The 14920-nt window shown below is 34.5% G+C and overlaps 2 protein-coding genes across 4 annotated transcripts; one reads left to right on the top strand and one right to left on the bottom strand.

Moving 5' to 3' along the window:
• Window positions 1–8: 8 nt before the first annotated feature.
• On the top strand, window positions 9–2837 carry LOC148174941 (uncharacterized). Its single transcript, XM_088037328.1, has 7 exons — window positions 9–476; window positions 1061–1195; window positions 1242–1535; window positions 1581–1919; window positions 1978–2135; window positions 2183–2518; window positions 2567–2837. Exons 1-7 carry the CDS (start codon window positions 339–341, stop codon window positions 2757–2759), a joined length of 1593 nt encoding a protein of 530 aa, XP_087893454.1. The 5' UTR covers window positions 9–338; the 3' UTR covers window positions 2760–2837.
• Window positions 2838–2885: 48 nt separating this feature from the next.
• On the bottom strand, window positions 2886–14436 carry LOC148174940 (uncharacterized). 3 transcript variants are annotated; one of them, XM_088035823.1, is made up of 13 exons: window positions 14200–14435; window positions 11574–11971; window positions 11437–11520; window positions 7804–7979; window positions 7540–7752; window positions 6508–6940; window positions 6362–6461; window positions 6210–6313; window positions 6051–6156; window positions 5580–5643; window positions 3431–4570; window positions 3042–3132; window positions 2886–2993 (listed from the first exon to the last, which is right to left on the bottom strand). In XM_088035823.1, exons 1-13 carry the CDS (start codon window positions 14310–14312, stop codon window positions 2947–2949), a joined length of 3069 nt encoding a protein of 1022 aa, XP_087891949.1. In that variant the 5' UTR covers window positions 14313–14435; the 3' UTR covers window positions 2886–2946. The 3 variants fall into 3 exon arrangements, with proteins under 3 accessions (XP_087891949.1, XP_087891948.1, XP_087891950.1); XM_088035822.1 differs by lacking the exons at window positions 2886–2993; window positions 3042–3132 and having other exon boundaries at window positions 3167–4570; window positions 14200–14436; XM_088035824.1 differs by lacking the exons at window positions 2886–2993; window positions 3042–3132; window positions 11437–11520; window positions 11574–11971; window positions 14200–14435 and adding an exon at window positions 10475–10825 and having other exon boundaries at window positions 3172–4570.
• Window positions 14437–14920: the final 484 nt, after the last annotated feature.

The raw sequence follows: 14920 nt of genomic DNA, 5'->3' as shown, positions 1-14920 counted from the left end.
CGCCAACCAATCATATTAGTGATTTGCAATTACGAGAAGTTTGTGATATATGTCAAATCGTTTAATGCAAGTCAATGACGTGTGATACTGATTTTTTTTCAAATGGAATTTTCGTTCTTCGATGTCCAAAGCAATAAATAAATAACCTCCAACTGTATTCCCTGAACCTTCAAAACACACAAAACGAATTCCTCTGTACATAGTTTAGTGATTGTGGTTATGTAAATACCTGGTGTTGATTGTTTGGCATATCACTGGTGCATTTTCGATATATTTGTGTCGCCGGAGACTTTTTCTGTGATAAATTGAATACATAACAAGCTATTGAGTGATATACAATGGATATGAGTGTGTATTTAACAGCTCCGTTACGTTTGGATAAAATCTGCAGGGCTTGTCTGACAGAAAAGGGAGACATGAGGCCTCTGTTTGGGGCTTGTCTGGACGAAATGTTGGTGTCATTTGCATCAATTCAGGTATTGATACGTTTTTAATTGTACTTTTATCTGACAAAAAAGAACTATTGTATTTAATTACAATTAGGAGTCATTGCATAAACAGCACCGGTTAAAAACGGGGCTACGGGGCTGCTGTATTCTTTATGAAGAGACAAGTCTTTGGCGAAACTTAAAACACTGGTAATCCATACTTCTTATCAACAATCAAAGGAAGCAAGTAAATCGTAATTTTCATAAACAAAACTACGTGTTTTACTAAAAAAATACTAAAATTTCGGTGCAGACTGTGTAAGACATTTAAAATATCAGGTATTTTGCCCCTCGCAACTGTTCTAATTAATTTAATCAACAGAAATGGTATTATTCATATCAATAGGTCAAATGACTGTTTCAAAACAATCTGAAATGTGAGCTCCTTGAAGTGTTGTTGAATATTTCGTTTTTGTTTATATGCTTGTTGATTCAGTATACAACACAATTAAAACATAACATAACCCCGACCAATTAGATGCGAATTTCGCCATATTTTTTTTTCAGCGTATTATCAAAAATTATCGACGCCACCAGTAAATATATTCTAATATTGCGTTTTTTCTGTTAAGGTGGAAGAAGATGACGGCTTACCAAACCTAATGTGTGTACAGTGCGTTTTGCAATGCAGCCGAGCGTACACATTCAAGCAACAGTGCGAAAAATCCGATAATATATTGCGCCAATATATCAGTGCAGAATTTCAGGTAAAAGCGTAACGCAATATGTACACCAATAATTCATTTTCTCCAGCAACAACTGGCGGAAACTCTAAGCGAAGACCAAACTAAAGAAGAGTTGCAAGAGCAGTTACAATTTCCAGATAACATAGCTAATGTTGTTATCGAGGAAGGCATAACCGCAGAATTTGTTGCTTATAATGAAGCCGACGGTAGCGTCGTGGAGGTAAAACAAGATTTATACACCATCGAAGCACCGCCTGAATTGGACCCTAGCGACAGTGTAAAAGATCTTGAACCTCAGGGTAAACTAAAGTATAATTGCACGAAATGTGACGAATCGTTTGCCCTGAAAGTTGACTTAAAGGTAGTGAAATAGTAACGCGTTTGTTGATTTAATGCTCTCTTGAAGGTACACATGATGTCGCATCCGAAAGAATTAGACCATATTTGTCATGTGTGCAATAAAGGGTTTCCCGAATCTCGAATCCTCAAAAGACATCTAAAAATACATCTCGATAAAAAGCCACACCAGTGTGATCAATGCCATATGTCGTTTGCGGAAAGTTCGAATCTAAGTAAACATAAAAAGAAACATACCGGCGAATTGCGCAATATAACTGGAAAACCTCATTTATGTTCCGTCTGTGGAAGGGCGTTTAAATGGGCGTCTAGTCTGTCTAAACACATGAAATATCATACGGGACATAAACTTTTGTCCTGCGACTATTGTGGAAAGCAATACGTGGAAGTAAGTTGGAAAGAAAACGAATAAAACGTACATATATTGAAATTTTGTTTTTTCATAGGCTCGCAGTCTCCGCATCCACATTCGATCGCACACAGGCGAGCGCCCTTATACCTGTGAAGTGTGCCAAAAAACCTTCACCCAAATATGTAACCTTGAAAAGCACCTGCGTGTTCACACCGGAGAAAAACCCTTCCTTTGCCCCATCTGTGGAAAAGGGTAAAATCTTTTTTTATTATTTTTTTTAAATAACTTATTTCTTCCAGCTTTACCCAATCTGGTTACGTGGGCATTCACATGCGAACTCACACTGGAGCGCGCCCTTACGTTTGCCAAACTTGTGGAAAAGCGTTCGCAGGATCTAACACTTTAACAATCCATCAGCGTATCCACACTGGTGAAAAACCATACATTTGCAACATGTGTGGAAAAGCATTTAGCCGCCACGAGACTCTCATAATCCATACACGTTCGCATACTGGTCATAAACCGCATGTTTGTAGTATCTGCAAGAAAGGCTTCACCTCTTCAGGTCATTTATCAGGTCATATGCGGACTCATACTGGAGAAAAACCTCACGTTTGTAACATATGCGGAAAAAAGTAAGTTGGTAGAGAGATTCAGACGGCAGCTCACATTTTTCGTTTTAGATTCGCTGGTTCGAGCAGTCTGAAAGTCCACATGCGAAGTCATTCGGTGGAAAAACCATTTATTTGCAAGTTGTGTGGTAAAGGATTCACTCAGTCAATTCTGTTTCAGCAGCATTTAACCACCCACAACAATGTGGATGACAAGACTCATGTTACTAAGATTGAAACTGTTCAAGTAAGAGATTTAATGTAATATAGTGTAAGATTATAAGAAGCGAATAAAGAAATAGATTATTATTAATTATATATAAAAAATAAAAGTTAAAGGATATTGAATTTCTTTTATTACGCAATCCAAACATCATGTGGTCGTTTTTACCGATTTAAATAAAAAAGGCACTTTTTTGGTAAAATATATTTACATGAGCATTGGCTAAAAGTTAACAAAACGTCTCATTCTCAGGTTGTTCGTCCTTGACAGGATCGCCTGAAATTTAAAATTGTAGTCAACATTCGCTTTTTGAACAATAAATACCATCGCGAGAACTTAGTTTATCTTTCATTTCTTTTGAAATACTTCTGGCAGTCAGACTGTGAACTGGTTTATCTTTCTTGTACCTGGAAGCCTGAAAAAGCGTAAATAGTAAATAGCAAATAGCAAGGAATTAAAAAAGGCGAGCTTCAAAATCCCTCAAAACAAAAGTTTAATCCCGTTTTTTCACTGTTTTGAGGGATTAAAACAAAAAGGATTAGCCAACCTTCATGTGTCAATTTGAGTAAATCGGACAAAAGGAAGATAACATTGATAACAGGGAAATCTAATTGTGGAAATTTTACATTGAATATCGCAAAACTAACCCAACACGTGATAACAATCACTTTAAAATCTCCGATTGGAAACAAAAAAATTGTTACATTACTTACATCATTATTCTCAAATAACTGCCTCAACTTCTTCACTGAAGCAAAATACGAGACTTCGGTCTCTCTATTTGTCTCACCTTCAGGCTGTGTAAAAATGTCTCTATTTTGCTTAAACCGCTCCTTTATTTCTTTTTTTCCGTCTTCCTCGGGAGTTTTCACCAGACTAGGAACTGATTGTGAAAATTTTCCTAATAAATTTGCAACAAGCCGTCTTTCTTTCAAGTCTCTAAAATCGATATCCCCTTCATCTTGTTCTTTTACTGACTCATTGTCAGAGAACTCCAAACTGAAATTGTGTGTTACCGCCACATCCTCTTTCCTCTCTATTGCGAAAGGTTTCTTGTCAAGTTTGATCGCTTCGGTTTTTTCAACAGTCTTCTTCAGTGGTAATGGCACGGTAGCTACCCCGTTTGTTGCCGCAAGTTTAGGCTCTTCAAGAGCTCCCGGAATTTGCTCTCTATTCGTGAGAGCGAAATTCCGAACGACTGGATTAGAGTAAATTTTTTTTATTAACGTATTGTCGGATTTTTTAGGGACTATAGCTGAAGACGACAACTGTCGGTTCAGTGGTGGCGTGTCTTCAGGAGCTGGTTTAGCTTTCCTAGGAACGGGGGTGGGTACGAAAGTTTTGATCTCATTGGGTTTGTTATCAAATTTAGAGAAAACATTCCCGTCTACATTTGTAGGTGCCTCATCCACTTCTGGAGAAAACGCTTCCTTTTCGTTAACCAAGATTCGTATCAAGGGCTCTGGTTTTTCTATCTCATCAGCATTACTGAACTGTTTGCTTAAAAGAGGGTGATTAAAATAGTCCACTTTTGGTGGAATCTCCACTTGTGTTTCAGGGATTTCATCTTCGACGGAATTTTCAACGTCTTGATCAGTCAAATCTACCAAAAACGAAGTAAAAGCCTCTTTTTTGTTAGTTTTTATCTGTAGCGTGTTTTCAAGTTCTGATTCATCAAAAAGATGAACTTCCTTTTCATTAACTCTGACTTCAAACGTTTTCTCGTCCTCCTCAGAGGGTTGTTTCTCTATTACATCGTTATTTTCGAAAACGATCAGAGAATCGTCGGTTATGATGACGGGTTGTGCCCAATGTTCTCCGTCTTCTTCTTCACCCGAAAAGTGGTCATCCTCCTGTGAAGAGAAATTCGTTTATTCGAGACGAAGAAAAATGTTGGACTACATCTACAGACAATAATATTGTCTGAAGTTAGTACCAAAGCTACGACGGCTACACATGTTAAATTAAATCACTTTAACTGAGTATCTACCTTTCGTGTTATGTACACTATTATGTCTACGACCGAGTTTAAAACTGATACAAACTGACCCATGACACAAACTATTTGAGAATATGCTACCAACTACTAGCTACTTTATAAACTAACACCAAAAGCTTTAGTTACAGCAAATAAGAGCTAATAGACTCACCATTATGGAAAACTTGTAAGTTCAGATCAGATCTGGAATTTATTCGCAAGTAATTACTTTTTTATTGCATGCAGGAATGCACTTCATTATCTTATCCTGGAGATTGTTTCGAACTAATATTTATTCAGTTCGTGAGATCAAAAGGTGTTCGCTTGTTTGGATTAATGTTTTTGTTAATTTATGAGTTAGTAATTCGCATTACATGTCATTTCATGTCGTAACCTAACGTTTCTCGAAACGAAACGAAATGGCTAATCAAATAAATAAATCATTGCGTTGTCGCATTTATTGGCACATTGTAATGTAAATTCTTAACAAAAGAACATTTCCTAATACCTACACAGCCATAAGATCTACATTGCAAATTTTTGTAACAATAGATGAAGTAAATTAAGTGTAGAACTGATAATTGGCAATATTTGAGTAATTATGAATCCTAATTATGGTTGTGTTAATAATGATCAAAGTTACGTTGAAGTAAGTTGCAAATAAGTGTAACCTTTCTTTATTTTTGAGATTAACAATACCCAATATCTATAAATAAAATGTAAAAACAATGCGCTCAAGAAGTAGAATCAACGTTGTCTTTGAAATTCAGTAATGGATTTTTTACAAAATTCTCTGTAGAATTTCTTGCTGTATACAAGCTTCGTGGTAGACTCGAATACATGTATCTTGCCTCCAATTGATCAATGCGGGTGGATACACTTACCTCTTGTGATTTGAGTCTCCCAGACGGCAAAGAGGCTTGTTTGGTGTAATAGTCTCTGCCGAATCTGCAAAAAAAAAATTGTGCATTATCTTTACTTCAGTACTCAAATTAATAGTCAAACCCTCAAGACTTGATATATTTTTTAATATAATCGATACGATAATTCAGAGGTACGTAATTGAAGTCTCACCTATGATTTCGGTATTTTCGTAAATCTGCTTCTAAAACATCCACAATCCGACTCATGATATTATTTGACGCCCGTTTTCACTACCAATACTGCGATTCTTAGACAATCATCTAATCAAAATTATTGTTTTGCTTACAAAAGTCGAAGACCGTGAACGTTTTCTCTTATCACTTTCGTAATACATTTTTTGCTAATCTTCAAGTATTTTATCTAATGTTATCTAATTGATTGTTCGATTAGTGCGAAAAAACAATGCAAAAAATTTGGATTTCCGTACAAACCTTTTATTTGTTAGTATCCTCTTTCGAATATTCTCCTCGGAGTACGGATTATGCGGCATATTCACTGGATGTTTCCATTTTTCTTTCTCCCGTTTGCTGTAGCTGCCTTAAATACATTTATATTCAATCCAGGATTCTAAACCAAGACAAGATTATTACCTTCATAAAACAGCGAAGAATCGTCTTCGTAGTCCTCCAGGTCTTGGTTCTCTTTCTCACGATTTAAAGCGTGGTAATGGGTCTTCTGCAGTGACGATGCCGGACTACAAAAATTCTCTAATCCGTGATTATAACACCTTAATAATACCTACATCTTTGTCGGTAACGATGAATATTTCTCCAAATATTCCGAATCCTTTTCTACATTGCTGTACGTGGAAAACAACGACGAATCCTCAACATCCCAAGTTTCTAAAAGAACAAATTAAGAACAATCAACACAAGATAATTTCACTACTTTCATCCGCCCCGGCGAAATTCTTCGACTCCGCGTAATACAAATTCTCCGAGCAATCATCTCGGTCTTCTCGAACTCCAGAATCGAACGATGTTTGCTCATCCGAAGAGTAATTGTTTGTAGCTTTTTCTTCAATCGTCAGAGATGAATCAATGATCAAATTTGTGTGCACGTCGTTGCATTCTGAGTTAGCATCGGATAGATCGGAGGTGTCGTCGATTTCTTTATCTCCTATTAGTACTTTAGCTGATGTTAGAGGATTGGGAACGAGCATAGGGACAGGGACTGGGGAGTTGGTACTGAATTGGCGCTTCTGAAGGTACCAATTCGAATTGGCATCAATTAAAGACGATTTTTCACTGAAATAATTGAAATCGCTGTCGACATCGTCGTGTTCGCTGATGGAAGGTGCTTGCTCGATTCGTTGCTGTATCTACAAGAATTTCCTTGTTTAAACAAGAGGAATGAGAGAAATTCAAATATGTACAGTAATAAAATGGGAACAATGTGTTCTATTTGTGCGGGATGACGTTACTCTCTGATATCTCGAAGGAAAAACTTTGTCAGAGAAGGAAAATTTTATAAATGGACTTTGAAATAATCTTTCAATAAATGTAATCAGTTAGTTCATCATTATCAAAGCGCATTATTACATAATTGCGACACCGATGAAGAGATTATTTACTTAGCACAGATTGGAGTTTCTGATTGCGATATTTTTATTCATTGACGTTAAAAAGTGTTAGGAAGGAATTTGAGATCTGCAGCAAAGATTTCCTTCAAAGAACACAAAAACGGCTGTAAATATTTAATAAAAAATCATATAACGAAATTTTTGGATTATGACGAACAATAATTATTACGTGTTAATAACTGGAATCAACTGTCAATTGTTACCTTGAACATCATTAAAAAAAAAACACGAGGAATTCAAACTATGTCTAATTAATTAGTCATTAATCATTAGCCATTTCACTGATAATTCATTTTTAAATGCTCTATAGTTCTGTAATACTAAAGTGAAAAACTTACCGTCAAATGGACGCGGTCAACATATTTGGCTGAGCTATGACTAGAATCACTGTACACATAATCGTCGATACTTGAACCCGAAACCGATTCTGTTTCGTTCCATCTAGAATCGCTGTTTCTATTTCTGGTTCTATATTTTGTACTAAACCTATCGTTGTCGACCACATTTTCTGCTGAAGACCAAGTTGAAGTGCCTTCTTGCTTATTAATTATCTGTCGAAGCCAATTTGAAAATGCGGTTCTCAACTCATTTTTTAAACCTACTTTATTTAATATCGCTGTAGCTAACAAGTCCTCGTACGTTCGATCTTCGGGCGCTGTTGGATTCTCCACTGGTTTACGAAAATTGGGAAGATGGATCGCTTCTCGAATAATTTTTTCAATTAGAAGTTTCAAACTCGTATGCGCTGAGGATGGACTCTGGTCGGATAATGACGCATCTGCAATAAATTAACATGTTTTTATAATTACTTTTATACGTGCAAATAATTGAATAACTACGAACAGCACTGTAAAAACGTGTAAAACGAACGAGTAATAGTTTTATTATCTAATTTTCAAACGGACAACGAATTTGAGCGCTTTTTGTGTGGTCTTTGTTGTTATCAAGGAACATTGTCATAAATAGTAAATCGAAGATTTCCATTGATCGTTTTAATTGTATTCATAAATGAGAGACCACGAAGCAAATGATCACAGGGATCATTAGTACCCACCACAGCCTACGAAGTGGGCAAATTCTTAACGTTCGAAAACCTTCTCACTTTACTGTTTCAAATCTATTGTATCATCGATAAGCACAGTTTGAAATTCCTAACTGAAATATTCACATCCATATTTCTATCAATCGACGTATGTAGGTCCTTATTAGTTTATTTTAATAACACGACATTTTCTTGCAGGGTATCGTTTATTTGTCAGCTGCACTAATATACGCTGACGATTTTCAAAAAATGACTAAAAAGCTTCAACGGATTTCTGTACCCATTCAAACTGTAAAATGTTCCCTTTTAGACGAGTCGAAGATATTTTTATCATATTTTTTAATTAGCATTGGGCTTGGAATGGTGACCACCTTCGTCGTTTACACAAAAATGGATTATTATAAGCGACATTTTTTTGTGGTGTTTAGAATACCAGAAGAATATTTTACATATCCTTGGAGTTTATACTTTAAGAATATTTTGTTGGCTTGTGCTCCCGTTGTAGAGATATGTTTCTATTCTGTGAGTCTCTTCCTTCATTTCGGGATTGCGAAATTAAAGATTCAGTTCTCCATTCTGAACACAATTTTATTAGAACTGTCAGAACTCAACGAAACTTTAGATTCAATTTATCAGAAAAATGTTGGTTCGAAGTTGAGTTATTTCATCAAACAACACGCTCGCTTGCTAAAGTCCGTTTTATTATAAATCTACAAAATCTAACATATTTTTTGCAGTTTTCTACGACAAATTGAGACCACTTTTCGATTGCCGTTTCATATTCTTGGGGTAATATCAATATCAACAAATATTGGAATTATTTTCATGTCAATTAACGTTCGTATAGAATAAAATTTTTATACGAAGGTACAAAGAGTTTTTTAGATGGGCAGCGAGGAGATTTTTCTTGGGACTACTATTCTCATCACGAATTTTTACTACATGTTTTTATATCTTTCATGGGCCCAGGAGCTACAAAATATGGTAAAAAAAAATTGAATCCCAAAATTTTCAAAATGTAGTGTTTCAGACGAATATTTTTGGTGATGTTACTAGATGTACTTGGTACTACTGGGATAAAAGAAATAAGAAGACTTTTATTGTGTTGATGCAAAACTGCATGGAACCTTTTTCTGTAAAACTCCATGGAGTTGGTTCAATTGGTTATACTACTTTGATTCAGGTATTCGAATAACTGATTTGATCAATTATGTAGTTTTCGGGTAGCTTTGCAGAGTGTCGTATTCAGCAATAGCAGTATTTTTGACGTTAAAAAACCATTAAAGAAATGAGAAGATTTGAAGACATGTTATATAGTTCACTGTTATTGTGCTTTACGTACTAATAAACTCTATTTTTGTATAATTTATTTGTCATTGAAACACGTGGAAGTGCTTTGATAAAGAATATTGATACAAAAACGTATAATTAAGAGATAAAAGTACGATTCGTACATATGCCTTTCTTCATGTACATTAAAAAAAACAACACGTTTTTTGAAGGTTCCATCCTATTTACCGTCCTTGGAATATCTTCACTTAGAAGTCCTTTAAGTTTTATTTATGAAATTATACAGACCTAATTTTTTACAAAGAACAAACTTTTGAAAGTTAAACCTCTTCAGTTAATAATAATTAAAACCCATGCATATTACACAGCGCTTTTCTGTTAATACAATTTTTATTAATAGAGGAATGATAAAGCATTAAATTTTCTCGTCATGTAATAAAAAATGTGACAACTATAGAAATTACTCTCAGAATTAACTTTCAAACTCGCCTTAGTTTATTAAGTTGATCAAAATTGCGGAAAAACGACATATTGATTGATAGCACAGTTTTTCCTGGAAATTTGGCCATCGTAAACAGTTATGAAATCATGAACTTTCACCATTTTCTGCGTCTAGATAACTCATGAAACAATACCATGATAAAAGATATGAACAATTCCGTATTAATATCTAAAAACAATGTGATGATAAATTTCAAGTACCCTTAGTAAGAAACTAATTTTTACCAACATTTATCATCTTCAGCAATAAATTATTTTCTTCTATTATTTCTTATGATTTGCGTGCATACGACACAGGAAGGTGCACTTTATTGTATCTAATTTAAGCGTAATTTTGTGTGTTTAAGAATACGACGTCATAAAATCGGATTATCAATGCATTAAAATTCAAGTAAACACGAAAATTGTTATAGGAATGAAAATATTGATGCACTTCTTACCTTCATACTGTTCAATGAAATAATAATAACAATATAAAACAATGCACAGTATAATCCAAACACTTAGAAGCGCGCTAGTCAAAATAGTGAAAATCATTCTTGCAGTCTTTATTTAAATCACTTCAAACTTCAAGACACATCACTTTTATCGCGACACATGTAGGACTTTACCTACGGTAGATAATTCACAAGTAATTTTAACCGTATCACGAAAATTGTTTATCTTTTTTACGTCTCGAGGTAATTGTTGAGTTGTTATGTATGTATATCTGGTTAGTCACTTACAATATAAATTTGTTTTTTGTGAGAAGCGCGACAGTAATAACCAATTGAAGGAACTGCTAATTTCAAACTAACTTAGTATACTTATAAATAGACGTACATTTAAAACATAGTAAAAACTCTTCACCTTGACTATTGTGAAGGTTACATATCGTTTATTATAATTGCTTAAATAATTCAATGAACTCATCATTTATTATAATCCGTCAAGAAGGATCTCTGGTGAAGTAGCAAACCGATTGAAAACAATGATGCATGGAGAATTAGTCTTAATTTGGGGAAATTTCTTATACGTAGCGTTTTTTCCAAACAATTTTGGTTTGCTAATTGGAGATTAAGAAAAACTCGTCTTAATCCTTGATTATATGAGAGGTACCAGTGTGTTATTCGTCATCTGGTTAGCCGGCCGGCTTTTCTAAATTATTTATCTTTATTTTTCCCAATAGCAAAACGAATGATTTATTTGGGTCATACGCACTATCGGTAATTCATCATAATCATTTTTATTAGAACGGTACTGACGTCATAAACACAATTTCAAAGTCGAGTTTTAACCCACAAAGCCGTAAATGACGCCGAGATATGTACAATTGTACATGCATAATGGATTCTTGTAATTCGCACAACGTCAAGATACTTTAGTGACGCAATTTGGAAAAATTTCATAAAATTATACTTACTTTGCATTGAAATTTGTAAAGATGAGCTCAAATCGGTGATGGCATTACTCAAATCCTGGTAGTACCGATCAAAAATTACGTTATCTAAAATTGAGACATCATTATATGTGTAACCAGCTCGCAAATTGTAAACTTACAAGGAGTATCACTGTACATCTTAAAAACGCTAGCATCATCCACACTCCCTCCCACAATAGTGGAAACTAACTTCTCTATAAAATCCCGCACGGAATCCTTCTGTTGTTTGATGCTCACATCTTCGTTTACAGTTTTCCCCATTTGTATACTTTGGGGTACAATTTTCTTTTTCTTAAATAACGGGAAAATGCTTAATATACCCTGGAAGAATGAGGGTTGCTTCAGACACGTGTAACATATCCATTCTTTGGTTTGGGAATCACGTCTCGAACATTTTCTCTTGCAAACTCGGTGCTCACATTTTGAACATATCACTATTTTTATTTTTTCTTTGATGCGGAGACGGAGGTAGGTGCCACAAACGGCACACAGCCACTGCAATTCCGGTTCACGCTTTCTGAAAGAAAAGAGAGTGTGTTTGTTAATTCCGTCACGGAACGCATTTCGATTATTTGCGAATAGGAAGCAAAAGCGAATATTTGGTTTCGATGAAGACGTGTAATTTTCCACGGCGACATGAAACCGGAAGAAAAACGATGCTACAAGCCGAATCTGTCCTAGTTTCGCCGTACGAACTTTCAAAAAAATTTTCCTGCCTGCATTTGGGTTCAATCGAAAATGCGCTCCGAAACAAAAGATTTAGAAGATAAAAGCCAAAAAGTAAAGACTTTGGGTGATATACCTGCACAAAATTTTCAAATGCAGAATTTTGGTCGCAAGGCCAAATTTTCTTAACAGTGAGCTATTTATCGCCACAAAATTTCATTTTAGATCATCAATAAATAATAAAGGAATCGAGGTTGCACCATACAGAGAAAGTGAAAATAATGGCAGCTCAATTAAAAAATTTTCCTACCATTTCGAAGTATGTACTGTACAGGTACATTTCCATTTAAATATTAACAGTAAGCAAACAGGTACACTAATAAAAAATGTTCAAGTTCCTATTATCTGTCCCTCAAATCATCCGACATAATTGCCAACAAGTACACGTCCTTCCTCTTACAAATAATTGCCTATACCATCATAACAATATCTGTTTATATTTTGTTTTTAAGGAATTACTTCAGTTCTTACGTAAGGTACTTAATAGGTCGATGCAAATTACGTAAGAACTACTGGAAACTTGTGTACAGAGTCTAGGTACGTCGTCTTGTCCATTAACCTACATTACCACTTATATACCGCATTATACAATAACAAACTTTTACTTTCGTTTAGTCAACATACTCCAAATTCAACAAACTGAGCTCTTGGTATAAGTCGGCGAATAGCCGAGTACTAAACTATTGTTCTTTTACCATAAGAACCAAAACAATGTCCCAAACAGTGATACCAAAAAACTGTGACTGATTTTAGAGTTTAGTGCGATGTTTTATTTTTTTAGTTCTGTGCAAGAATTAAGTACCAAAAGTGATTATCCACCTGGAATGTACAATAATCATAATACAGCACACATGGATATATTCATGGCCCTTTTTATGTTGTGTGTTATTGAGGTAGTCGTTTTAAAAATTTTTACTTTAGAAGACGAATAACAAAAGTGAACAGGAAGAAGTGAAATGTTGAAGCATGTGCGTGCGCGACTGATCGAGTATTTTTAATCAAAACATTGTTATTGTTATTAGTTACATAAAATGAATGTAAAATAAAAATTTGTAAAGTAGACACAATTTCAAAAGTCACCAGTCACAGTTAAAAATAAAAACAACTGACATTTTCGAAAGGCCACCAATATCGAACAATTTTGTTATTTACAGAATTTAGCATCAAAAATCAATTCTAAATTGTTGTCGATAAGCGTAAGTATCATGTTTTTAAAACAAATCCGATTCTTTCATCCGATGTTCAAAAATAATAATTCAATCCAATTTTCGTACGAAATGTAGAGTGCAAACTAAACAATTCATTTTATAGCAATCATTGTGAAACCAGTCAGCTTGCGGTACGAATAATAAAATGTGATGTTTCATCTTTGAGGAAGAAAAAATGTTAATAATGTACTCACCAAAGTCAGTATTCTCTTGTTTCGCACAAATTAACTGTAGCACTAATAACCGCAATCTCAAAACCCAATAGATAATAATTAAAACTTTATTACCCAAAGTTAAATTAGTGTACAAACATAATATTGTACATTGACATTCTCCACCGGATTTACGGTGTAAAAAAACTGGCGATGAGTACCGGTCAACCGGAACTGCCATATTATAGGTAGGCACCAGTTTCCAAACGGAATATTTGATTAATTCGTGACACATTTACGGTAAGTGCCACCGAAGTTGGATACAAATTACGCTGAATAAAAATTTAATAAAAAAGTAATAGGAAACGTGTAATAAAAATTTAATACAAAAATGAAGTTGAATGGAGAATTATGAAATGCAAAAAAAGCATCAAAGCAAACAGGTCGTTCGTTGCGAGAAGTTCTGAGAAGCCTTTGAAGAAAAATGGTAAAAAATTGGAGGCGAAAACAAACAAAAACTCGTTACAAATGTAAACAAAAGCATCGTTTTTAAAGATCAATTTGCGCTAAAATTTCCAAATACGGACAGGTCCATTTCACTAAATTCATTTTGTCAATATAACTTTCTAAAACAAAATTTCTTTTTGCTGCTATCTTACCTTTTATTGGTAAACCCACATACTAAAACGTAACAAACTCCTGATATAATCCCCGCAAATACACTAACTCCTATCCCTGTCGTAACGGCAATAGATACTACATCTGGAGGCATGTTTTTTTATATTTCATTTACAGCACTAAATTTTCTACAACTTATCAGACCCGACACAGTCATGAGAAGATAACTTTTATTTACATTTTTCCGTATACCCATAAGACTGTCACGAGATTTCTAATGTAATTTAAACACCTTACATCAGTGACGTACTCAGCCTTGAAATGAGGAATTGGTACACGGTAAAGAGCAATAACTTCAAATTTGGAAAGACGCAAGGTATGTCGAAATAAAAAAATGTATTTCGATGAAAGCAAGTGATGAAAATGAAAACAACACACGCACTTACCTATCCAATTTTCTTGTTTTGAACATTGCAAAGGACATAACAGACGTTTACCTATTGCGGGAAATTCGTTACCATATGTGTTATAAAAATTAAATTAATTTTATCGCAAATATTATCAGGCGCAATTTCCAATAAAGGAAAAAACAATATCTGCTAATTTATTATTTCTGTTGTGCTACAGGAGCGGCTTTAGTGCAAAGCAACATTTCACACAATGAGTTTTTCAAGTTCTTGGAAATTAAAATGATAAAATAAATTAAAGAATGTATCCAAAATTTGAAAAGTATCTAAATCATTTTAAAAAATAATGAACAGG

This window comes from Gnatocerus cornutus, chromosome 5, assembly GCF_029298725.1.
Source record: "Gnatocerus cornutus isolate USDA-ARS CGAHR chromosome 5, icGnaCorn1.1, whole genome shotgun sequence".
NCBI lineage: Eukaryota > Metazoa > Arthropoda > Insecta > Coleoptera > Tenebrionidae > Gnatocerus > Gnatocerus cornutus.
Note: the sequence above shows the minus strand (reverse complement) of the source record. Positions and strands in the feature narration are given on the sequence as shown.

Bases quoted from the DNA above. Each gene is read 5' to 3' on its own strand.
- LOC148174941 (XM_088037328.1), top strand. From the start codon at position 339: ATGGATATGAGTGTGTATTTAACAGCTCCGTTACGTTTGGATAAAATC. The intron at 1,920-1,977 runs GTAAGTTGGAAA...GTTTTTTCATAG, and splicing joins GTGGAAAGCAATACGTGGAA to GCTCGCAGTCTCCGCATCCA. The intron at 2,519-2,566 runs GTAAGTTGGTAG...TTTTCGTTTTAG, and splicing joins TGTAACATATGCGGAAAAAA to ATTCGCTGGTTCGAGCAGTC.
- LOC148174940 (XM_088035822.1), bottom strand. From the start codon at position 14,312: ATGCCTCCAGATGTAGTATCTATTGCCGTTACGACAGGGATAGGAGTT. The intron at 11,972-14,199 runs GTAAGATAGCAG...CTTTTCTTTCAG, and splicing joins TGTGGGTTTACCAATAAAAG to AAAGCGTGAACCGGAATTGC. The intron at 4,571-5,579 runs GTAAGTGTATCC...TTCTCTTCACAG, and splicing joins GGAGACTCAAATCACAAGAG to GAGGATGACCACTTTTCGGG.